Source organism: Marmota monax, unplaced genomic scaffold (genome assembly GCF_021218885.2).
Source record: "Marmota monax isolate L192 unplaced genomic scaffold, Marmota_monax_Labrador192_F-V1.1 WCK01_AAM20220418_F8-fsc00035, whole genome shotgun sequence".
Lineage (NCBI taxonomy): Eukaryota > Metazoa > Chordata > Mammalia > Rodentia > Sciuridae > Marmota > Marmota monax.
In genome coordinates, this window is record NW_026691961.1 from 15698916 (window position 1) to 15724369 (window position 25454).

General features: G+C 54.6%; 1 protein-coding gene and 1 long non-coding RNA gene across 6 annotated transcripts in view; both read left to right on the top strand.

Annotated features, from left to right (window-relative positions):
• Clec16a (C-type lectin domain containing 16A) overlaps nucleotides 1–25454 on the top strand; it is a 176648-nt gene that overhangs the window by 76590 nt on the left and 74604 nt on the right. For all 5 annotated transcript variants that reach the window (XM_046445555.2, XM_046445565.2, XM_046445581.2 and 2 more), the window contains exons 15-18: nucleotides 905–949; nucleotides 3628–3678; nucleotides 5903–6031; nucleotides 14529–14649. In XM_046445555.2, the coding sequence (XP_046301511.1) occupies nucleotides 905–949; nucleotides 3628–3678; nucleotides 5903–6031; nucleotides 14529–14649 (346 nt within the window). The remainder of the gene's footprint in view (nucleotides 1–904; nucleotides 950–3627; nucleotides 3679–5902; nucleotides 6032–14528; nucleotides 14650–25454) is intronic.
• LOC124093245 (uncharacterized) lies at nucleotides 18015–21539 on the top strand. The gene is made up of 2 exons (XR_009226937.1): nucleotides 18015–19407; nucleotides 19571–21539. It is a non-coding gene; the product is annotated as an uncharacterized LOC124093245 (long non-coding RNA).

The following is a 25454-nucleotide window of genomic DNA, read 5'->3' on the forward strand; positions in this document are numbered from 1 at the left end:
CAGATGGAGCCCTGCCCCTGGTGTCCACGGCTCAGCTAGGAGAAGGTGGCCGCAGGCCCCCCAGCCTTTGGTCTAGAAGGAATCCCTCCAGCCAGCTTCCCACTTCAGAGCTTCCGTTCCAGTTACTTGGTTCTGGTTTGACCCCAGGATTTTAAACGGTTTCTTTTGTGTTACAAAACTTTTATACATTTACACACACACCCACACACATTTATTTATCGTTTTTTTTGTGTGTGAAATATACATTTATTAGGTTTTCCATAGCTTTTAATGTCCCCCTTATTTTCCGTATTTTTTAGAAAACTTAGGAAGCATCAATAGGTAAAATATAGTAATTGACACTCGAGTGCATCTGTGCAGACACGCCCTCACATACGCGCTCATACACACGAGTTTTTCTTTTATAAAAGCGGAATCATCATGGCCATACTTAATGACCACTTGCCCCACTCAGTGAGACCAAGCACTTCCCGGGTCCTGGCACTGAATTGCCTGCCTTTTCCTCATTCTCACTGGAGCGCTACCCTCCCTCCGGAATTCTCATTCAGAACCCTTTTCTTTCTTTTTGCCTGCCCCCACCCTGGGGATCGAACCCAGGAACGCTTTACCACGGGCCAACATCCTCAGCCCTTTTTATAGTTATTCTGAGACAGGGTCTTACTAAGTTGGTAAAGGCCTCACTAAGTTGCTGAGGCTGCCATTGAACTTGAGATCCTCCTGTCTCTGCCTCCTGAGTTGCTGGGATTACTGGCATGCATGAGCACACTCAGCTAAGAACCTTTTTCTAATCTGAGGATATTTGCCTGTCATCTATTTTCTGTGCACCCTGATTTTAGAATTTGTAACTAAACCCACCACTTGCTCCGGAGACCCACCCCTTCACAGTCCCTTTTTCTTTTCACAGGGTGCAAGAGAAGAGAGTGTCCACCTCGCAAGACATTTTTATAAGGTAATTGGCAGCACAGGTGGACATCAGCATGGGGTGTCTTGAGGAAACAGGATCATGATGACTGGTCCCATGTACATAAAGGTTATGTGCTTCAGGATTTTTAGACCTATGATCACTGAGTAAAAAATGCTCGATTCTTACTCTCCAGAGCAGTGCTCTTGGAACTTTCGTGCTCTCTTAACAGAAAAATTCTTGAGGACTCCATATAACTAAATGATACAGGACGGACTTATGTGCATGAGTCACATGTGCTGATACATGTACAGTCACTTGTAAGTCACCCATGATTTTATTTACGTGTATGAACATACATACATGCTTGGAACCCTCATGGAGACCGCTGACCTTCGTCATCGAGTCTAGTGAGATTTTACAAAGTCATCTTTCAGAACCTGAAAAATTCACAGAGACTGATCTTCAGGTCCAGGGGATTCGTTTTGGATACCTGCTTGGTATCATCTTGTTTGGCTTTCTTCCCTTATGGTGCTGGCACGGGAACGGGGCCTCAGGCGTGCGAGGCATGCACCATGCCAGTGAGCTGCCTCCGTTACCCAGGCACACTGTTCGTCTGCTTGGGCTGCTATAACAAACTCCCATCAGCTGGGCGGCCTGTGAGCAGTGGACACTGATCCCCACCGTTCTGGGGAGTGGGAGTCCAAGGGCAAGGCAGACTCCGGCTGGAGAGGGCCTGCTTCCTCGTGGGTGATGCCTTCTCCCTGTGTCCTCCAATGGTGGAAGGGGCAGGCAGTATCTGGGGTCACTTTTATAAGGTCACTAGCCCCATTCACAAGGGCTCTATCTTGATGACCTAGTCACCCCCCAAACACTCCATGTCATGTCACCCTGGGGTTAGGATTTTAACACAGGAATGTTGGAGGGACGGAGACAGTGAGCCTTACCTTACAGGGCCTCATCGTTGGCCAGCATGGTGTCAGGTGGTGCTAAGGGCCTTCTCGTTCTTCAGCCTCCATGTCAGCTCTCCCCAGATCCTATTAGTCACGGTTTCCCTCCTGAAAGCAGGGCTAGTGCACATCCCCTAGGAAGGGGAAGGGGAAGGGGTCAGCACTGCCCTTTCCTTGACCTGTGCCCATGCTTTCACTATACTCTCTAAACTGCTGTCTCTGTGCAGGACGCTTTTACGCCCACTACCCCTTGTTGTCAGTCTGTAATGAGACAAGGTCAGGTCCTAGAACCTGGAGGGCACCTTGCGAGGCTCAGTTGACTCCACCCAGTGTCAGTGGTGTACATGCCCAGTGAGTAGCACCACTGTGGCCCCACTCACTGGGGAGGACATCCTAGCTCCTGTCTGAACACTCAAAGCAACACCTGGCCTTGGAGTAGGGACACGCTCCCTCTAGCCAAGCCCAAAAGAAAGGCCTGTGGCTGCTGCCTTAGTCATCCTCAAATCTCTTTCCAGCAGAACTGCTCTAAATTTATTTACCACCCTGGCGCCGAAAGCTTTTGGAATCCAGAGACAGAAAGGCATAGAGGGGGACGTTTCCCCAGAGGGTGCTTCTTTATTGACACCAGGGAAGCCCTGCCTGGCAGAGCACTGGCCCAGCACCAGGAGGCCCTGGTTCACCCCAGTGATGCCTAAGGGCAGCGGATGGGTCTGGGTTTTATCTTCATTCTCCCAATCCATGTTTTTGTTCGTGCTTTTATCTTGTAATGTCTGCATCCTGAGTATAAGGTCTCAGGAGGCTCGGGGCGTTCCGGGGGCCATCGTTTCTGTTGGTGCTACTCACAACATGCAAGAATGTTCAAGTTTACCTATGGTCCTGGCCCCTGGAAAAGTAGAAAAGGGTCTCTGTGTTTCCAAGCTGACTCTGTTATGTGTGTGTGCACACTTGTGTGGCTGTTTGAGGAGCCAGACGAGACAGCTGTGACTGTCATTGCCCCAGTAGAGGTTATAGTGACAGTGAGCACTAACATTTCCTGAGCCCTGGCTGAGGGGCAGACTCTGCTCCGTGTTTTATGCACTCCTGCTCATTTCCCCTCACACTGAGTGGCCCAGAAGACGTGGCCTGGCAACCTTTGTCCTTGTGTCTTCCCATCCTTGCAGAGGGGCTGTCACAAGTAGACCTGGCCCCAGCTTCTGTGTCACACATCCAACTTTGTGACCACCACCATTCTGAAGGGAATCTCCTGGGCAGAGAGAGGCTCGGCCCCGAGGTACTGTAAGACCCCGGGGGCTCTCCTCAAATGCAAACAAAACAGGTTGTGTGATTTTAGGGTTAAGCATTCTTAATAATTCTCTTCTTTCAAATTGTGGGCCTCATAATTTTAACATGGTGACTTACCCAGAACTCCCCATTTCTACAGCGATTCTTGACAAATAGATGATGTCTAGCACTTGAAATAGCAACCTCTTCTATATTTTAGTTATGTACGATGCTATTTTTGTTGTTGGTTTCTAATAACTGCTTTGACAAAAAGAATTCAATATGCTTTTTAAAAAAGGAGAAAAATGTTGAGTGGTGCAATTTGATATTTGCTGATTTTGAGCATGTGTGTTCACATTCACGTGTGTATTTTACTTCCTGGTGATTTACGAGAACTTGATAATGAGAAACAGATGGCCTCAGAGGCCAAGAGCTAGAGTTTATAATACTGTGTTTATGGAAAAAAAAAAAAAAAACATGAATAGTCTTCTCTTCCTTCCCTTCCTTTCTTTTTAGGGAGAAGACATTTTTTTGGACATGTTTGAAGATGAGTATAGAAGCATGACGGTAAGTGAGGGCCGTCGCACACCTGATGGGCGCACGTGTGCCTGCCAGACCCACAGGAGACTCTGGGTCTGACGGGGCTTTCTGAGATGGTGGGAAGTCAGTTTTCAATGGAGCCCTTTGATCCCCACCACCACTGAGATTTCAGGTCACATTCACTCCCCTGTTGGGTCATGCCTATGATAGGAGTCAGAAATATGCACTTTGATACGAATAGCACTGGGCGTGGGGGGGTTATTGAGGGTTCCAGCCCCTCAAGAAAGGCAGGTTATGTGCATATTAAATCCCTTGGTCTTCACATCAACCAAAGGGAAAAGCTGCTCTCATTGTCTCCTTTTTGTTAATGAGGAAACTGGGAGTCGGAGAGGCCAAATCATGTCCCGCTTGTGTCCCGCTAATGAGTGGCAGAGCCAGCCTTCCTCCAGCAGAGCATCTGGCCTTACAGTCCCTTCCTGTCCCTGTGTTCTGTGGTGTCTTCTGCTTTGCCACTGCCCGGCACATTCCGGCAGGCAGTGAGTCTTGGGAAGCCACCACGCAGGAGATAACAGCTTTCTGTTTGTTCGTCTGTCTCTGCGTCCCCAGCCCCTGCCCCTGAGCAGAACCGTTGCCAGGCGGGCAGGGACAGATCTCGTGGTCCAAGTCAAGACTCTGTGTTGAACGTGAGCTCAGGTCTTGGGTAGAGAGAACCTGCACTCAGTAAACAGATGACAAATTTTCCTTTTTGTGGACGTTACTCACCAAAGTAGGAAGTGATTGGGACTGTTCATAATAAATGTGTTTAAAATGTCAAAACGACAGTGTGGCTAAGTGTCTCCTGGCTTCAGGGTCCGTGCACTGGGCTCTGAGCCGCAGGCCTCAGCACATCATCCCAGTCCCTGCACGCCCTGAGGCCTCGCCGGGGCCTTTCAAGGCTCTAAGAGGTACCCAGCAGCGGCCAGCAGCCAGGCCTCCCGTGCTGTGTGGGCTTCCACGACTGCCTCGCTCCTGTTGGTGCACACAGTCCTCTGTCCCCTCCAGCCCTTCAGAAGCACGGCTCAGACTTGCGCTCTTCGGAAGAGTAATCAAAATGGAACGGATTCGGGGATTATTTGCCGTTTCATCTTATCCCCGACTCCTCCTTTTACACTGTCATTCTCCATAGTTTGGTTTCCTGTTTGGAAATGTAAATTTCCACATGTCACTTGCCATGTGGGAAAGCTTGTTTGCGTTTTTTGTGTGCTTACTGTACAACGTTGGGCAAGTTGCTTAAACTCGGAGCCTTGATTTCTCTCGTCTGTACAATGAAGCCACGTGACAGAGCCAGGATGAGTGCAGAATACCCTGCGGGGAAGCTTCATGCAGCCTCCGTGGGCAAAAGTGTCCAGTGTCCATTCCCTTCCCTTCCCACCCTAGGGCGCTTTCCTGGGTTTTGTTTGTTTTAATCCATTGTTTACTGCCCAATGCCTGGCATTCTAGAAAAATGCGACAGTGACACGCCCTGGAACTGCAGCTGGAGTCCGTCCTCGGCTCAGGCCTGGGAACTCGGCCCCTGAGTAAAACCAGATGTGGACGGGCCTTGAATGCTGCTGCAGTGCCCGAGGAGGGGCCCAAACCAGGCCTTGGCTCTGGGTGCTCCCCCGCTCTCCTTAGCTTAATGCGAGAGGTGCAGTGGCCCTGAGGCTGGCCTCCGGTGGCGGACTGCAGGGCACCCAAGGGGAGGCTGTGAGCAGCAGGGGAGCTGTGAGCAAGTGGGGCAGGCCGAGAAGTGCTGCCGGAAGGCCCAGGCTTGAGGGCATCCCACGGCCAAAACAGGGTGCTGCCCCTGCTCTGGAATACAGGTATTGGAGGTGGGAGACCTCAGACCTCTGAAGGAAGGTACTTCACAGGGCCCAAAAGAAGAGAGAGGCAGCCTGCAATGAGTGATGCTGTAGCCCCAGCTTCCCTGTTTCGGGGGCCCATGGTGGAGACTGAATACAGGGGCACTTTACCAGTGAGCTACATCCCCAGCCCTTTTTTTGTCTTGAGACAGGGCCTGCTACATTGCTAAGGCTGGCCTTGAACTTGTGATCCTCCTGTCTTGGCCTCCTGAGTGGCTGGGATCATAGGTGTGACCTCCATGCCTGGCACCCTTGGCTTCACCTAAAGAAAAAATCTGCAACTTAGAAAACACAGAGGGCACCTTGCTCATGCATCTGCCCTCCCAAGTGCGGGACCTTCTTAGAGGCTTCCTGTGATGTCTCTCTCCTAGATGAAGCCCATGAATGTGGAGTATCTCATGATGGACGCCTCCATCCTGCTGCCCCCGACAGGCACGCCGCTGACAGGCATTGACTTTGTGAAGCGACTGCCGTGTGGTGACGTGGAGAAGACAAGGAGGGTGAGTGAGCCCTGGCCAGAACCGTTGCCAGGCGGGCAGGGACAGATCTCGTGGTCCAAGTCAAGACTCTGTGTTGAACGTGAGCTCAGTCTTGGGTAGAGAGAACCTCCACCAGCCGATGCTCTCCCCAGGGAGTTGCCCTTGAAAACGTCATGGCCCTGGCAGCACTGTGGGCTGCACACCCGCTGCCTGGCACGGCAGAGCGCAGCCTGAGCCCCGAGCTCCCAGAGCGGAAGCCAGGAGGTTGGGCTTCTGCAGACCAATGGGTGAGCTCGGAACCTGCAGCGCAGGTGATTTGGGCGTGAAGGCTGCCCGGAGATCTCAGGACCCCCAGAGATGGCGTGCCGTTAAGGTATCTGACAGATCTTGGGGCTAGGCACACGCAAGTGAAAGTATGATTCTGGGGGCCTGTGGAGAGGAGAGGCGGGCGTGGAGGGCAGATCAGTTCTCAGAAGTGGCTGGAGCGTGCGCTTCCGTTATCAGCACTTTTCTCCGTGGTGGCGCTCTAGGAAGCGGCGCAGCAGGGCTTCATGGTACTTTATCTCCCCCTGTGATCACGGTGTCTTTCTTAGAAAGCACCACAGCCTTTTCCTAGAAAATCACTCCCAGAGACGGGAACATCAGGGGGCGACTTAGGGGAGCTCATTGCACCTGACTCTGGTCATCAGCCACATCTTCTGGGGCCATCTGTGTGGGCCTGCAGTGGCAGAGGTGGTTTACCTGGGGAGTCTGGAAAGTGGGAGTGACCTGCTGCGTGCACCCGGACAAGAGGGATCTGCAGCCGCCCCCCCCCCCCCCCCCCCCCCCCCCCCCCCGCCAGCTGCGCTCTTGTCTTTATGGCCGAGAGGTGCAGAGGAAGTGGGCCCGCGGGTCTTGAGTTGATCCACAGTTCCGGTTGTCTGAGCAAACCCACAGACCTCGCCCCAGGACCCACCCTGGCCGGGCCGCGCATGCCCATCTTCCTCATGCTCCAGCAAGCACTGCAGCCCGCTGGCCAGCCCGTGGCTCTGTTGGTGGGGCACTGTGTGCACTGGCACCCTTGGTGTCAGCGCTCCTGGAGACGAGTTCTGAGTAACAGACCGTGGGGGCTCCTCCTGGGGGCTGGCAGCTGCCCTCAGCCTCTGGCCTGAGGGGCATTCCCTGGCAAGTACCAACGGGACGCACATGCCTGGGGCTCCAGTGTCCCCAGAGCTCAGAGGCCCTTTCCGGGTCCTGAAGCGGAAGGTGCAGTGCCTGAAGATGGGGAGCTGTGGCCTTGATGATCAGGCTCTTACTCTTCTTAACATCTTTTGTTACAAAATAACACTTTTTTCAAAAACATTTTTTAGTTGATGGAACCTTATTATTTATTTATTTATTTATTTATGGTGCTGAGACTCGAATCCAGTGCCTCACACATTCTGGACAAGTGCTTTACCACTGAGCCCCAGCCCCTAAAATAACTCTCAGTAGCACTTCTTTACATGGATTGCCTTATTTAATTCACCCCCACCCTCGGAGGTGGCCACTGTTGTTTCCCCACTGCCCAGAGGGAGCTTCTGAGACGAGAAGGTGAGCCAGCGTCCTCGAAGCCACCCGGGAGTCAGGAGCTGGCCAGGCAGCGTGGCCTCCAGAGCCCAGGCTCAGGCACTCTGTCCCACTGCTGCTTCCTGCAGCCATCATCCTGTCCACTAGCCCTGGTTGAGCTGGACACAGGACATCAAACATAGCCAGTCCCCCAGGGCAAGGTGGGGAAGGCAGCAGGGTCCAGGTGCTGGGCCGGCACTGAAGTGGCTTGAGACTGGGTCCCTAATCCCACCTGGGGTGAGGAGCAGGCACCAGAGGGGGTGGCCCTTAAGCCAAACCTGTGCAGGAGAGGGCTGGGCAGCTGGGAGAAGACAAGGCCCAGAGAGGAGTGGCACGTCCTGAGGTCTATGAAAAAGGACGAGGCCGGGGGGTGGGGGTGCTGGCAGGGGGCCCTTGGAGCCTGGCGAGGACCTGGCTGTTACTTCTTAGCTCTGTTTAATGACATCACATGCCTTTGGTTGGGGCAGAAGGTCTTATCCATAAGAGGGCAATGGGAGAAATTCAAGGGTGAGCAGGCAGGTCTGTGGCCTAGGGGAGGTTGTGTGTCCACTGTGGGCCATTGTCTCTTCACCTGTCTCCAGAGCTATGTGAGGTGTCCATGGAAGGCAGACACACAAAAGGCCACTGTCAAGTCCTTGGTGCTCTTGGCTCTTTCCCTCCCCTTCCCCTCATATTTCATCTAGTTGCAGGTTCCTGGGGCCGGGCCACCCGCCTCCCTTGTCCCAGATGGAATGCACAGCCTGAGTGCCCAACTGAAGTGCAGATCGAGCCCTGGGGGCATCTGGACTTCCTGGGATCTCTTGTTAGGCCTTGTATGTCTGACCAGTCGACCAAAGCAGCCCCAGAGTCCCCAGTCCCCAGTCCCCAGTCCCCGGGTGGTAGCAGGAGGATATTAAAATAGGGCAGACCCCTCAAGGCAAAGCTGTCCACCACGGCAAAGCGTCCTTTTGTGATTCAAGAATCCGGTTTTGAAGGAGAGTGTTGGCTACTGTCTCAGTCCAGTTCCTACTGCAAGACTTCTGTCTAGAATCATCTGGAAGCTTAGCCGCCCCACCCCCAAGCCCCTTTCAGAAATCAGAACGTAGCAGTGTTCTTTGGGTTTGAGTATATGCTTTAGCAAGCAGCTAGGGGCTTAGGGGTTTGTTTCAGGGTTTTTGCTTGTATTCAAAGAACATTCCTTCTCACCTCTTTTGATTCAATCAGTGTCTTTAATGTCTTTTTTTTTTTTTTTTTACCAAATAGACTTTACTTTTAGGAGACTGGTCCTTTTCATAAATCCACCCTTTATTTTCCTCAAGGACTCATCAGATAGTTCAAGCAGCCCTCACTGGTGAATCTCTCCTAAGTTGTCGAGTATTGATTCACACATCCGTCAAAGAGGCGTTGGATTCCCACATGCCAAAAATGCTGGGCTGTGCCTGGCGCGCAGGAGTGACAGGACAGGTGTCCTGCCTCCTGGAATCCTCTCATCACCTGGCGGTGAACTCTGTTAACAAGCCCCTGGTAGCAGGATGGATGGCAGGCTGCAGTCAAGGCTGCAGGGAGCTGTGGCCAGATAGGGCGTGGGCTGAGTGACAGGAGGCTCTTAGCAGCGGGAGCAGCCAAAGCTGCTCTGCAGAGGTACTTCAGAGTAGAGCCCAAAGGACAAAGAGGAGCCAGGAGAGTTAAAGGAGGCACTTTCCAGGCGGGGAACAGCCCATGCAGAGTCCTGAGGTGCCAGAGAGGGCCGCGTGTCCCAGGAGCACCAGTGGAGGCAGAGGATGGGGGGGGGCAGGCCTGGAGAGGCACCTGGCTATCCGCCGTCCTCCCCTTGCCCTTCATGACTTACCCCAGTCATTCTTTCACTCGACATATTTGTTGAGCCTTTTCTAGGTGCCAGGCATGTGCAAGATGCCAGGGACAGGAGGTGCTCAGACCAAAACAGCAAGAGTGCCCCTGAGCCACGCCAGCCTCAAGGGGAAGTTCATGATGAAGAAAGGTCACGGGAGCTCATGGGTCTGATGGGAACACTCCCGCAGAACTTTGAACTGGGCCGGAGCCACCCTGCACATAGGGGCAATTGAGAGAGGCTGCTAAGAAAGAATGCAAGTTCATGCCTCAGAGCATCCATGGCCCAAACCCCAACACTAGCTGTGTGACCTCGAGCACGTTTCTTAACCTCCCTGATCCTGAAGTTCCTCAGGGACCCTGCCCCTTAGCTCTTCCCCTCAGGAGATGAGAGTGCAGCTGAGAAGCGAGCGGCCCAGCAGCTGGCAGACAGTGGGCGCTTGGGTGTGGGCTGTACAGGTGAAGCACTTGGCCCCCGGGAGGGCAAGGCTAGGATCTCCAGCCTTCTGAACCTTTTGGGGGAGGGAAGACGGTCACGTCTCATTTGGGGGGTTCTTCTGCCCAGAGGAGTCCAAGCCACCCTAAATGGCCACCCTAAATCTTAATATCTCTAATAATTAACAAATACTAAAACACAGACACTCAGAAATATATTTATAAAAGCAAAGCCCCTGAGAGTCCACATGGCTCTTGAACTAGACAAAGACAACTTGGCTCTGGTGGTTTATTTAAGGGGTACATCAAAGGCAGGGGTCAGGCTTCAAGGGCGGAGTCTTGCTTCTTTATGTCGTGCGGTCAGCAGGTGATTGGCATCTTGGCAGGTCCTCTCAGGTGCTGTGTGGGATCTTGGGCAGAGCTGAGGGGGAAGTTCACCCACATCAGGGGTCAGTCCCTGTGGGGAGTGCCCCAGGGAGTTCCTCCGGAGGCCGCTGTGCGCCACAGTCCACACGCGGCCCACAGACGGCCTGAGGCTTACTGCTGGAGGAAAGGGGTAGGCCTCCGAGCCCCGCTCTGCCCTCTTCCTGCCGTGAGCTCGGAGCGGGGAGCGCAGGAGTGCTGGCCCACCGTCCCGCGTCTCTCCCTGTCCCCTCGTCGACCCAGCAGGTCTCGTGTTTGTCACCAGTGACCTTGAGCATGTGGGGCCTTTTGCTTTACTCTTTGGCTGTGTGACAGAGAAGAAGAGCAGTGACAGCCCAACATTTCCAGTCTCGGGGAAGAGCTCCCAGATTCCGTGACCAAGCAGGGGTGGGCAGATCCTGTGTCTCCTGCCGCTTTTGCTCATGCACTGTCTTCTCAAGGTGGCAGAAGTGAGCCCTGGCCTTGCTTGTGTCCCCTGCCCCCTTCTACGCTTTCCATGTAGCACAGGAAGGTTTGTCACAGTGCAGTTTTGGTCTTGCTTGTTTTGCGGTGCTGGATGGAACCCGGAGCCTCCGCGTGCTGGGCGAGTGCCCCCCCACCAGCGGCACCCGGAGCCCATGGGACAGTGGCCGTAAACGGCTGTCTTGTGACTGCATAAAGGCTTTTTGGCAACTTCTGCCATAGTTTACTTAGGCATTTTCCTGCTAGTAGGCATTTTGGTTGCTTTCACTGTTACATTATTTTCAACTGAGCTGTTATGAGCTGCTTCATGAATACAGCCTCTTTTTTCTTTTGCATGTTTCTTTGGGATAAGTTCCCAGAGACGGCATTTCTGGTTCGGAGGGTGTGAACGTCTTTTTGTGCCCCTGCACACTGCCACGTTGCTTTTCCGTGGGTCGCACTCCTCTTAAACTGCCTCAGCACTTCCTTAGCGATGACTGACTTTCACAGCCATTTCCGTGGCCTCGGTAGGCTTCTAATCTGAGTGACTGTCGCCTACACTGAGCGCCTCACTCACACAGCAGGGACAGAGGGGTTGAGAGCTGAGCCAGGGCCACCCCCATCTATGCTGGGCACACCTCTGCCCCTCTCCTTGCCCCTCCACTCTCACGCCTCACGGCACCCCATTTCCGGAGCACTAGCGGGCCTCAGGGAATCCGTGTGTTCACCTAAAGGCCCAGCTTGAGCCAAGGTCTGTCTGACTCCAGATCCGCCTCCCGCCCCTGCTCCCTGGACTCCTTCCCCGGAAGCACTGCGCTTGCCAGGGTTTTCCTCCAGATTCACTGAAGCGAGGAAACAGGAGAACGCAGTTCAGATTTGAGCTTGGTTGGCTGGCCCTGCTTTTCAAAAGTGAATCTGTCCTCCTTGGTATTCTATGAAAAAACCTGAAAGAATAATAATTTATTATTCTCTTTTATGCTTTTAAGCTTGCATCTTTATTCAGCAAAAAGAAAAGAGAAGCACTCAATAAAACCAGGGTCCCAGGCCCTGGCTTGACTCTTCTGAAGACCAAGAAGTATGGTTGGAAGAACAGACTTAGAAGGCAGTCTTGCACCCAGTGACCTTGGGCAGGAGCTAACATCCTTGAGCGCTGGTTTCTCTGTCTGTAAGATGGGAGCCACGCAGGGTTGTTAGAAGGCCTGAGGAGGGGACACCGCACAGCCCGCACGGTCCCCGGCAGGCTGCGGTGACCAGAGTGCTGCTGTTCCAGGAGGTGGTGGCGTGGAGTGTGTGACCCTCAGCCTCGTGGCCCATCATTCTTGGTGGGTTTTGGGCACCGTGGCGCTGGTCAACATGCTTGCCAGGCCCTCATAGACCCCCATGGGAGGTGGCTTCTGTCCCCAGGGAGCACCTGCCTGTGGGAGTCTGCCCCTCCGCCCACCCCTGACTTTGAAGAGCACTCTTTCTACTCTTGGAAGTTGGGGCAGAAACTAGGAAAAGTAGTGGGATTTCCTTTTATATGTTTTATGTTGTATTTTATATTTTAAGTAGCTTTATTTTTTGTTTGTATTCCTGGAAATATCTTCCATTTGTTGTTTGCCGAGCAAAAGCAGATGTCTTGCCAAGAGGCCTGTGTTGGGCGCCAGGTCCAGGCTCCTTGCGTGTGTGCTGGACGGCCTCGGCTTCCCCAGGCTTGGGCGGAGGAGACAGTGGTGCACCTCTGCTTTCTCATCTCCACTCTGGTCCTGCTGGCGTCCGCCTTTAGAGCCCCAGGAGGAGGGGCCAGGGACATGAGGCCCCCTTGAGTGGGACCTGCCTGGTTGGGCCTTTTCTTCCCCTCTCCACATTCCCAAGGTCATGTCTCCTTATTTGAGAGTTCAAACTGCCATATGTTCCCAGTGACCTCCCACATCTTGAGCCTTCTATGCTGGGCTGGCACAGGGCTGAGGGACACACGCACCTGACATTGCTGAGTCTCAGCCACTTAGCATCTGTGGGACCTGAGGTCACTCTGCCCACGCAGCTCTCTTTCTTCCCTGAGGCCTTGAAGTTCACGGCGGTACCCCCAGCCCCTGGTAGACAGTAGGTGCTTAGTAAATGTAAGCTCTTTTGATTTTTTAACAGAACTCCACCTCTTGGGACAAATCTGATAGTTCACAGTTGTCTTTATGGAAACTGTACTTTACAATCTGTACTGCTAAGAGCTCAGGTCAGACCCCAGTGCCACCACCGCTGCCACTGCTGCCACCGCTGCCACCGCAGCACAGAGCTTTGTGCTGCGCAGAGAAGATGCAGTGCTTCAGGAGGGCAGTGCCCTTCCAGTGTCCTCCGCAGGAGACTGGTCCAAGGTGTCCCACCAGGTGGGGACCAAGGCAGGACCCAGGAGCAAGGAAGTGGGCAGACGAGCAGCCTCATGCCCAGGACCTGACGAGGCCGTGTAAGACCTGGGAGGCACCTCACGTGGGCCAGGGCTGTCCTTCTCAGCATCTGTGGGAGGCCTGCTGGAGTTCAACTTTGTGCAGGTCACCTGTGGTGACAGTGGTTTGTCCCTTCATCCTCCTCTGTGTCCCGGTGGCATCTGTTAAGTGGGTGGATGGCTGCCCCTGTTTGGAGAGCTGTGCTGGTTGTTCCTGTCCAGCGTTTATCTCAGGGCTGTCCATGGCCCTGGACATTAGAGATTGCTGTGCCCACGTCCCTGATGAGGAAAATGAGGCCCACAGGAGTCAGGGGCCTTGCCCAGCACAGTGGAGCTGGGAGTCCAGGGCAGACCTGTCTGTCCCCCGCTGGGCGTGTCATTCCATGTCGGGGGGAGCAGCCTGGAGGTGCTGTTTCTTGGGGACTGCCTCATGCTTCTTGGCCCAGGTGGCAGGCTGAAGGCTGCTCTCTGCAGACCTCACTGGCTTCCGGGACTCTGCCTTGTTGTCCTTTCTGGAGATGCCTGGCGGCCACCCTGGACTCTGACCAGCAGCCCGGCCTGGATCGGGAATCCTGTGCTGGCAGGTTCAGGAGTATCAGTGCACACCTTCCCGGGGCCAGGCCTTAGCCCTGTCAGCAGCACAGTCCCCACCGTAAGCCAAGGGGCTACCGTGGAGGGACTGTCCCTGGAGGACAGAGCCAGGATTTTAATTGTCTCTGAAGACCACGTGCATCTCCCTGCTCGGCTCCCCGCTCCTGCTTCGGTGGGGAGGACCTCGAAAGGCTCTCCCGAGCCGGGTGGGTCTCCATAGCCTGCGGTGTCACTGGAACAGGCCTGGATTCCAGCCCTCCTTAGGGGCGTGCCATAGGCAGCTCCTGTCACCTCCTTGAGTCTCAGTTGCCTGTCTCGGGTGGTGACTGCGGGGGCAGAATATGCGTCCAGGTCATGTGACTCTTGAGAGTCAGTCCTGGCAGGTGACAGGTGCTCCAGACCTGAACACGGGGGTGACCTGTCTCTTTCCCCCTGTCTTTCTGTCAGTGCTTTGTAGTTGCACATGGTGGCGGCGTGTGCTGTGGCGCGTCCTCGTGTGCCCGCCGTGGGACCTAGCCAGGACCCTCCCCAGCGCTCCCCTTCCTCCCCGGCTGCCTTCATTTTCCTGAGCTCCGCCTCTCCCGCCTCTTCTCCGTTTTCCTCTCTAGAGGAAGCGCATGGCCCTTGGCCTGGAGTCCGCTTATTCCTCTGAACTGGTTTCTGCTGTGACGGTGGCCTGGCGCTGCTTTGTGTGGTTCTCCCTTCTCCGTAGCCACGGGTGACCTGCCCCTCGCTGGGTGCCCCTCTCTGGGTGCCCCTCGCTGGGACGTCTGCAGCCCCCTCTGCTCTCTCGTGCAGGCCATCCGGGTGTTCTTCACGCTGCGCTCCCTGTCGCTGCAGCTGCGAGGGGAGCCGGAGACCCAGCTGCCGCTGACCCGGGAGGAGGACCTGATCAAGACCGACGACGTCCTGGACCTGAGTGAGTCGGCCCAGGGGGTGGGGACACAGTCACACCTCGTTGTGTGAGGATGGTGCGGGGCCTACCTCATGTACTGCCACCGACCTGTGCCTGTGAGCCAGTGCATGCTTGTCACCTGAAAGTTTTGAAGATAAGGGCCGCAGGTTCTAGGCCCGTAGATGTCAGTCTGCAGGTTCTGCTCTCTGGAACACAGGGCCCCTGCCCTCCGAACACCAGCCCGGCATGGCTTTGACTAGTGTTGTGTCTGGGCTTCCTGCGTCGTCCATGAGGGAAGGACTCTGCTCCTACAGAAAGGAAGCAGGTCAGCAGTGTTCAGGTGAGGGTGAGGCTCGGGAGGCCGAAGGACCACGTGCTCAGCCGTGACCTCAGGCTGCTCACTGGACCTGGCAGGGCCTCAGTATTCTCATCTGCAATATGAGGCAGAGATTTAAAGGAGACAGCGTGTAGAGGCCAGAACCCATCTCCTTGAAGCTTTCTTTTTCCTCCTTCCACCACGGGGCATGCGCACACTGAAGGACAACACGGTTTTCTATGAAAAGCGTTACAGCATATCACCAGTACGGAATCGTAAGCGGTGGAAAATTAGGCTGCTCATGGAGTAAGGCCGGAGAACTGGCTGATGATCTGGAAAATCCAGGAGTAGTTCTGTGGTAAGGCACAGCTGGCTCTGAGCACTCAATACCACCAAGAAGCAGCCCCCCCACCCCCGTAGTCGAACACAGTATCTTTATTTTTTTATTTTTATGTGGTGCTGAGGATGGAACCCAGCGCCTTGCACATGCTCTACCGCGGAGTGCTCTACCGCTGAGCCCCACCCCCAGCCCTGTTTTGTATTTTATTTAGAGACAGGTTCTCGCTGAGTTGCCTAGAGCCTTGCCTTTTGCTGAGGCTGGCTTTGAACTCGTGATCCTCTTGCCTCAGCCTCCCACGCTGCTGGGATCCCAGCCTGAGAAGCAGCCCTGTTGACCCTGGGCTCTCCTCCCCAGGAGGGCTTTCACCAGGTGGCGGCAGGACAGCCACTAGCAGCCCAAGGCTTGCTGCAGCAGCTCAGCAGCTCCAAACGTCACAGAAGCCTGGGGTGGAGCCATCGCTGCTCTGGCTTAGGTCGCAGCCCTCCTGAGCCAGGCGTGCTCAGAGCATGTGCAACGCTGACTGTCTCAGCGGGTCACACAGCCAGCCCAGAGCTGGGAGGGTGGGCCGTTCCTTCAGAACTCCCTAGCCTGGGCGTTAGGAAGGAGGGACCCACAAAGAGTGACCCTAAAGAGGAGGTGGGGGCTGGGCAGGCAGCAACAATGGGTGGCCATTGTCTGAGGTGATGGCATTGTTATTTTAAGGTAACTTTATTGACTGATTTAAATCAGTTTATTGGGATATAGTTTATTCACAGCAAAATCTGGCAAACTTTAGTGTATGGTTCAGAAGGTTTTGGCTAACCTGTTCAGTAAGATCATGATACGGATTCTTAAGTACTATCTTTTGTGACTGATAGCCCTGCCCTGCTGTGCACCTCCTTAAACAGATGACCAAAACCTCCACAGCCCGTTTCCCCACCTGTAAAGTGGGGGGACCGTCAGGGCTCAGGTGTAGCTCCGTGTGGAGCGCTTGCCTAGCATTTGCGAGGCCTTGGGTACAGTCCCCAGCACCCCATGCCCACACACTGGGGTTGGCCGTTCTTACACTACAGGTTGTTCTGAGGAGCCAGGGAAGTGTGATATGACGTGCGATGAGCAGGTGTCATACCTCGCACACAACTGTACTCAGCAGGCTGTAGGTGGTGGGACCTGCTAGTTAAAGGCCGCCTCGCCATAAAGAGTGTGTCGCGCTGCCCCACACACCGACAGTCCTCCGTGAGCGCTGTGCTTGTTACCCGTCTGATTCCTTCTTTCTGGCCTCCCTCTGGTTCATGGTCTGTGATCTTGCCCTTTCTTTGGAGAACAAAGAATCCCTGACCTCTCTGCGCCCATCTCCTTTGGCCCTTTGTCCATTGAGAAATGGCCACAGTGATTCCTGTGAATTGATGGAGCCGGCTGGAGAGGATCTTAAGCCAGTCTTTCTCATTTTGATCCAGGAGAGGAAGGGAAACAGCTTGCTTTAAGGGGCCTTCCAGCAGCACTGAGAATGTTTTCATCCGTGAAATGGAATTAAATTTTATGCTGGGAATTCACATTCCTTCTCTCCTCCCCCTAGGAATGGCCTGCTGAAATAAAGGTTAAAAGTATTTCACTTATCAATTTTAATTGATTAGATTGCTAGTTGAGATCACTTAACTGAGCCTTTTTGGGTAGTTGGCCATTAAGAAAGTAATGGCTGTCTGTCTTTACCCAGCCTGATTGCAAATTATGTCTTTTGCTGAAGAGGGTGGCGTTCAGAAAATACTGGGATTATGGATTTTAAAAGCACATGATACTAAAATAAGAGCATGTGTTGTTGGTTGGCGTTTTTTGTTTTCTTGGGATTGTGTTACTGGCAGCCAAATCCAGGGACCCTGCCTGGATCCTAGCTGGTTGGATTTGGCCACCCAACCACATAAGAAATATGCAAATGATAGAAAAAGGAAAAAAACGAATCTAATGCGGTTTGATCAAACTGGGCAGAAGTAGCTCGATTGCTTCTCTGCAGGTCCCATAGAAGTGGTTACAATTTAAAACAACCAAAGCCAGGAGGTACTCTGTGTGTGGATTTAATTAGGCTGTGCTAGACGGGCTGGGCAGGGGCACATCTCCCAGGCCCGCAGGGCAGCCCTCCAGCTTCTACCCTCAATTTGAGGAAGTTTGAAGTTTTGGAGCTTTCAACTGTAAAAAGGGCTATTTTGTTTGTAAACACTAGAGCTCCTCACTTACCATGGGCTAAAAATCACCGTTACTTTTCAATGCACAAAATGCCTTCTGTGTGTCAAACTGTGGAGCATGCCGGGAGGCAGGATGGCTGGAAGTGGGCACGCCTCATCTGTCTGTGGGGTAAGGAGCCAGCTCAGGGCGAGGTGTCTGGGGCTGGTCAGCTGGTATCGCCTTCGGTACGGTTGGTGGGCTTAAAGAACCCGGCTCCACGCGGCAGGAACGGTGGCATGGAGCAGTATTTACTGACCTCCTTGCACTTGATAAGAAACCTCAGTGTGAGCACACTCCCCAGCAACCAGCCCAGGCTGGTCAGCTCAAGCATTTGGCACAAAAGATGGCCTCTGCCATGGAGCAGCAAAGATGTCCCCACTTAGGAAAGAAGCACCCTGGTGATGCTTGAAGGGAAGCCTGTCCTGGGTTTTGGTGGAGAGGAGGCAGCGGGAGGGCCACGAGCTGGCTGAGCCTGCTGAAGGAGGGAGAGGAGGGGAGGGGAGGGGAGGGGAGGGGAGGGGCAGAGAAGGAGGGAGGGGGACCAGGTGGGACAGGTGTGTTTCAGAGAGAACAGCGCCCTGACTCCGCACGCCGGCTCTTAGACTCCCGGTTGTTGACCATTTTGCAAAATTGTGTTTTCTCTTCCCACCATCATGCTTTCTGAGACAGCCCGCCCACTCAGTGCACCAAGCACACAGAAGGTGTGATGTTATTGCATCTCTGAATACTTCCCTACCAGACAAGGACTCTTTCCTACTCTCTTTAATTGAATTGGTCGCCACCATTTGCAGACCCCAAGTGCCCCCAGCCCTGGTTGCTGCTTTGGGCTGAATGTGGGGACGGGAGCTTCCCCTGGAGGTAGGGCCCATGTTCTTCCACCCGTGTGCTCTCTGCCTGGCCCATGGACAGGCGATTTGACCACCTCTGGTGTGATTGGAAATGATGAGCTTTGTGACTTTCCCAGGGTCTTGATGCTTGTGACTCTCAGTGGCCTTGCCTTTAAAATGGCTCTAGGAGACCCTCTAGGGAGAGCTGTTGGGAGCATCATGTGTGTCAAGCACGCAGCGCTGAGCTTGGTCCAAAGGAAGTGTTCCGTGAGAGCCGCCCGGCTGCGCTGAAGAGCTGGACGAGGGGCTGTCGGGCGGCTGCGCACCGAGGACCTCCTCCTTTCTTGAACCACAGCTGTACCCTGAAGTATTCGAGCCAGTCCATCGCTTGTGTGGTGGCACTGTTGGGGGTTAGGAAAGGCAGCTCCAGTGGCTTGGGCTGGAGGCCGTGTGACTCACTACTGGTGAGTCCTCTAAGGACAAATAGCCTTTGAGGAGGAACCCCAGGCTCCTGCCTGTTCCCAGATACCACAAGCCATCCCCGTACTGAAGAAATGTGCCCATTTTCCAGACGCCCTACAGAGACAGCAGGCCGCCGGGCATGTTGCGTTTCCGTTTCCTTCTGCCCCCTCACGCGGGCACTCACGCGGGCACTCACGTTCACGCAGCTGCGGCCAGAGCATGTCCTGCATGCGTGTGGAGTCTTGTGTTCTGATTTTTACAAAATCGACCCGCAAACCCCTTCAATGAAAACCCATTCATTCCTTGAGCTGTTTGTGGGTGTGGCCAACATGCTGGGAACAATGGGGCAGTGGCCAGGAGGAGCCAAGAGTCGACTCAGGCTTTCCCACAGGGACCCCTGGCCTCAAAGTGCACTCCACCTCTGGAGCTGGCATCGCCAGGTCAGGGGTCCCAGGTGAGGTCTGCGTGTGGGCTCAGCGTGCAGGACTGAAGAGCCCCAGCCTGCTGTGTCCCCATGGGCGAGCCGCCTCCTCTCCTGGTGCCTCCCTTCTGTAGGACAGTCTCGGAAGAGCTGAGTGAGCAGTGTGCGCGTCGTGCTCGGAACAGGGCCTGGCACAGCTGGAGCTTGGGAACGTGGCCAGGTGAGGGTGCTGGGAGGGAGCTCAAGGAGACTCGAGGGCAGGCAGGAAGCCCCAGCCGTGGCCCCTCGGCAGCAGTGCCCGCATCACTTCGTAGGTCTGAGAACCGTCCAGGTTATGCCTGTGTCCTTTTCCATTGACTGAGACATCTGCAACCGTCCCACAGGTGGGAGACATTTCCACTTCTACCTGCTTTAACCCAGGGAAGACTGTCGGTCCCTTCGTTGTGTGGTCCATAAGAGAAGGTGCAGAGCCTCCAGAGAATTGCCTACAAGTCGGCAGGTCTGGGCTGGGTGTCTGATGGCTTTCCTAGATTTGGACACTTCCCGTCCTGGGGCTGGAGATATCCGTCCTAGGACCTTGGGAGTCCACAGCCCAGGAAGGTCTCAAAACAAAAGGTAGGTAGAATTGCCACCTTGTTCTTTAACCAAGCAGACTTTATTTATTTATTCACTTTTAATGAAGGCATTTATGGTCAGGGTGGTGTGTGTCTATAGTCCCAGGTACTCAGGAGACCAAGGTAGGAGGATTGTCTGAGCCCAGGAGTTCAAAGCCAGCCTGGGCTATAGCGAGACCCTATGTCTGAAAAATTAGTAATAACCAAAATTTAAAAAGCATTTATGAACTATTATTCCATAAAAGAAAGGAGTTTAGTGTTAGGCAAGTAGGTAGAACGCCATCTCAGAGTGAGGGACCGTCTTGTCTAGAGATAGCACAGGTGACCAAGCCACATACTGTGCTTTAATGGCAGGTCAGAACTCGGTCTTCCCCGCAGAACCGCCCGGCAGCCCTCCCCTCGCAGCTGATCTGGAGGCACAACCTGGGGCTCATCCTTAGCTTCCTCTTTCTGCTGCCGCCGAGCGCCACCAGGCCTGAGCTCCCTCCCCACTCTCCCCGAGCACCCTGGTTTGAACGGCCACCACCTTCACCCGGGTGCTGAAGTGGCCTCTTCCGAGCCGCCCCTGCCTGGCGCCGCTCCTCCTCAGCCTGGCCTGCACCATTGCGCCTTCAGTGCAGACGGGAAGCCAGGGCTGTCTTTGTTCCAAGTGACCCTCCAGCCCCCTCCCGATAAAGAGCAGAGCGCTGACCCTCGAGGCTGAGCAGCACCATGACCACCTCCCTACCTGCCTCCTTGTTTTTCTTCAGACACCTCAGGGACCCCCTGTCCCCCCAAATCCATCCTTCCCCAGAGCAAGCACTGCAGGGCTCTGAAGGCCACGGAAGCTCACGCGAGGCCCGTCCTCCACGTTCTCGGCCACGTTCGAGATCCAGCCAAGGTCCCCTTCTTCATCCTCCTTCACTGCTGACGTGGATGAGTGTGAGCAGGAGGGTCCCCGAAGCCCGTGCAGGACCCCCATCTCCCCAGCTGCTCACGTCCTGTCTGCGCCGCCAGCTCCCTCGCAGACCAGCTTTTAGGCAGAGTGGAAGCATCGAGCGCCGGGCAACTGGTCTCCGGGTCAGTGGTGCGATTCCAAGTGTGGGAGAAAGTGAGCTCACTGATCTGTCTCGGAGGGCCAGTGGCAGCCTGGTCCCGTCAGTTCTGGAAAGTCCCCTCCCTGGGTTGGCCCTGTCATTGTCATGGTCCCGGTGAAAATGATAAAACAGCACAAATAGTGAAGACAGTGAAAAACAAAGCCAGAAGAGAGCTGACGGGACGTTAGACCTGTCGCTCATCGGTCGAGTGCTGGCCTGGCATGCACACGCCCGGGCTCCGTCCCCCGCACAACGAAGGCGGAGAGGAGCAGGCCGAGTGTGGAGCTAATTCTACCAAGCAGAGAAATCGTCCTGGAAGAACACCCCTCAAAAGGGCGTGGGAAGCGGGGTCCTCTTCTTGATTTTGAAGGTAGAGGGACACGCTAACCATCAACGTGAATCAGATCTTGGATTGAGAAAATTAAAAAGTAGCTTTTTAGGAAATTTTTCTGGAGATTGAGAGTTTGCATGTGGATTTGTGTAACTGAGATCAGCATTTCATTTGCTGGGTGTGATTGTGCCGGATGGTTGGGTGAGAGAGTGAGTCCTCGCAAGGCCTCCTTGGCCAGTCCAGGCTGAAATGTTTAGGAGTCAAGCGTCCGATACAAACGCTTTGGAATGACTCAGAAAATAAAAGTGTGTTCACTTTCCTGTTCTTTAAACTTTTCTGGAAGTTTGAAACTTTTTCAAAGTAAAAGCTTAAGGAGGGGGCAAGAAGGAGATCAGGTCCTTAAAAATCTAACATTTTGTAATCGAGGACCATAATGCTCAGGCCCTAGGTTTAGAAGAACCTGGGTTTGAATCCCCGCTGTGTGACATTGGGAAGCTCGTTCACCTCTCCTCCTCCTCTCTCTGTAGAATGCAGCCCATCGCTCCTGCTTTGGGGCTCTTCTGTAGATTAAAAGAGCATCTTTGGGAAATGGTCAGCATCCCCTTGGGTGGATGAAGGCTTGGGATAAACCGTCCTTGCTGTCCCCGTGTGACTGACGCTGGGCATGAGATACTTGGGTTGACACTGAGAGAGTCTCTGTAGGCCTCTGACAGAGCAAAGCCCATAACTGTTCCTGTCCAGGAGACACTGGAGAGTGGAAGAGGTCACACAGGCTCAGTAATCAGATGAGTTTCTTGGAAAGATAACTTTGAGGAAGGTGGGTGCTGGCTGGAGAACCGAAACCGCCGGCCGTGGGGGAGAGGCTGCAGCCAGACCCTGAGAGCGCCTCGGGGTGCTTTAGTTCAAGCATCCACGCGGGGGCCCTGGAGAAGTGGTTTGTTCAGTGCCAATGCCAAAGTGGACCAGTGTTGTTAACACGAAACCAGAGAGGCCAGCACGCAGGTGTCCGAGAACAGTGTGCTTTGGTGGCTCCTCGTGTTGCGCTCCCCACCTGTGTTTTTGTCTCTGAAGGAGGCACAGCCCACACAGGCCTCTGCAAACGGAGATGTTCAGTAGAGCACCCTGGTGGGCCTCCCCCGACCTGCCACCTTGGAGTGACTCTTGACCCCCTCCCGCCCCACGATCAGGGGCTTCCCAGCGATCAGCCTTAGCAGCTGCACACCACCCCCACCCCCGCCCCCGCCAGGCCCTCTGAGCCTGTCCCTAGAGACTTCCGCCCTCCCTCTCTGCCCGTGTCCTGGTTCATGTGCACCCTCCCGGCTGTGGTGCTGTGTGTAGCTCCTGGACGTGGCCAGCCTGCCTCTGTCACCTCGCCTGCGTCGCTGTCCAGCTCCACTCCCTGTGGGCGGTGCATCTCCAACTAGTTGCCCCCCTGTGAGTGGGTCCCGGTGCCCATGCATGGCACAGAGCTGACTCGCGGAAGAGGCTTGTCGCATTGAACTGATTCAGGTGTCAGCAGCCACTTTAGCTATTTATAAACTCCAGCGGCATTTCTAAACTTGGTCTTGAGTAATTCAAGGCAATCAGAGTGTGAGTTACAGAATGATGTTGGTCCTTCATTGTGTACATTTGAAGAGTTCCCAGTGCCAGCTCCCCACCCCCCACATCAAAGCCCTGGCTAATGAAATATCCCCAAAATCTTCGACCCACCTTGTTTTTTAAACGCGTAGATGATCTTCATTTCAAGAGTTGAGCTACCCCCAGATCATTTTGCTGCTCTGAGTTAGAATTCCCCAGCCTGCCTCCCCAAGTCTTTGCCCCCTTCCTTGTGCCATTTGGAAACTGGGGCTCTGAGCTGGGTGCACCAGGAGAAAGTCACGTTTGACTTAGACCACTGACTCTGAGGAGCAGGAAGCAGGAGTTGGTGGCCCTCACAGATCGGGCTTCTCCGCGTGCCGGGTGAGTAACGCTGCTGGCCACTTTTCAGAAATGGAGAAATGAGATTTGTGTCTTATAAACTGACTGGAAATGTGATTATAATACAGCTGTCAGTTTTGTTCAAGTGGAAAATTTTTAAGTAAATCCAATTGCAGCATTATTTGGTTCTTTTAAAGCAGGGTGATGTAGCTGTTTCCTGCGTATTGATTATTTGATTGGTACCTGTCTGCTGGATCTGTTTTTTTTTTTCCCTCAGTAGCATTCATTGATGTGGTTTAATGTATATTCCTGTAATCCCTGCCTGTTTTATAAACTTGCGATCATAATTGAGCTGCATTAGAGATCACAAGGGCACCCGATGCCTCTGCCCCTCCTGTTGGCTGCGTATTGACGTGGGCCTGGGACAGTTCTCATAGGACAGACATTTTTTCCTCTACAAAGCAGAATTCCTAGCGTTTATCCTGTGCATTGGGGAGATGAGGCATTGGAGTCAGAAAGACAGGGTTTTGAGCTTTTCCCCCTCTTAGCATAAAAATTATTGTTTCTGCTAAAGATTCTGCAATTTGAGTATTTTCTCCAAAGCCCAGTCCTTCACACATTTGAAAATGGGGCCATGATTTGGATTCTCAGGAAGGGATCTGGTGGCCTAGATTTGCCCAGAGTGACATCTTCTGAGGCGCGTCACAGCCCTGGGCTGTGGATGGTTCTGGATGCAGCTGCACCGTGGAGCTGCCAGGAGCAGGGACCGGCCCCGCCATCAGCTGAGCCTCAGTCCTGGCACCGTCGGGCACCACCTCCGGCCTGCTTCTTGGCCTCCCTGCCCTCTGACCTCCCTAGCTGACTTTGCGGGCTGTTGGGGGGACACGATGCAGCCGTCCTGCCGTCGGTGAGCCAGGCCTCCTGGGTTTCTGTAGCTTGTCTCCTCTCTGCTTCTCATCCCGCGACAGGCTCTGGCAGATTCCACCAGTTCAGGGGTCAGTCAGGGAGAATGCCCCTCCTCTTCCTGTGGCCCTTCCACCCTTTCGGGACTCAGGAACAGGGACAGCTGCCTCCACCTCACCTTCTCCCCCAAAGCACATGTGAGGACCTTCAGGGGTGCTGACTTCCCGTCTCAAGGTCAGCCCCAAGGCCTCTGTCACCTGCACAGCCCTGCATGATGTGACACCGCCCCCCATTTGTCCCTTACCATGCTGCCCCAGTCACACAGAGTTCTGGAGATTTCCACCTGTCACTGGCTTCACAGTGCCCACCCCTGCTCTGCCTCACGGTGCTGCCTCCTTGACAGCATGCAGCTGACGGGGAGGAGAGGGCAGTGAGGGGCGCCACAGGGGGAGCCCGCTGAGGGTTAACGCAGAGTTTGAGGTGTCCCTGGCCCCTCGCCCTGGCCCACTCAGTGAGGCTGTCTGGGGCTCCGCCTACATGGGGCTCCTTGCCTCTGCCCCAGTCACCGGTTTCCCGCCCACCACACTCCCACCTCCACCGCTAGCCAGGGCCCCTAGGGATGACAGAGTTCCTGGTGGCTGCTCAGGCCTCAGGAGGGGAGGGTTGGCTTCCAGCCCTGATATCAGATCAACCACAGAACACCCAAAACAAACCTCTGGGGAGGCTGAACCAGCGACAGACAGTGTGACCTTTATGAAGGCCTCCTCAGGAGAGGGCTGTCCCCTACACCCACTCTCTCTCCCGGGACTCCTCCTGCCTCCTGCCCGGCACTGGCCTTCTCACAGACCCCACTCCTCTCCAGCCCGCCCTCATCCTCCAGCCTTCCTGCCCCACAGGGAGGGACAGAACCAGGGAACGCCAGCCTCTCCCCCGCCTCGCCGAGCTGTTGTCACCTAGGATCCCAAATACAGGCCATGTTGAGGCAAGAAAGCCCTGGCTTGGCGGGGATGACCACTGAAATCTGTCGTGGGGCCAAGACAGCGTCCCTGAAGACTTCGCACCTCCAAGTCCTGAGGTCAGCCCCTAAGCTAGAAAGCAGGTGCTGTCCAAGTCCCCTCACAAGAGCCCACAGTCCTCCGTGAGGTCCACACAGGTGGACCACACAGGGCTGCAGTACACCCGTCCTCAGAGGAGGAAGGGGCAGGTGGCTTCGTGTGCAGAGCCAGTTCTTCCCCTGGGGGATCCTGCCAGGCAGCAGGCAGGCACTGGGGGGGGCCGGGGGCGCACAGGTCAGCCGTCCTCAGGCTGCTGCCCGCGCTCTCGCTCTTCCCCTGCCAGGATGCATGGAGTTGAGCTTCGTAAGTTGCCGTGCACACCGAACCCCTGTTCCCGAGTTAAGGAAAAGCCACCTCGCCTCTCCACTTTG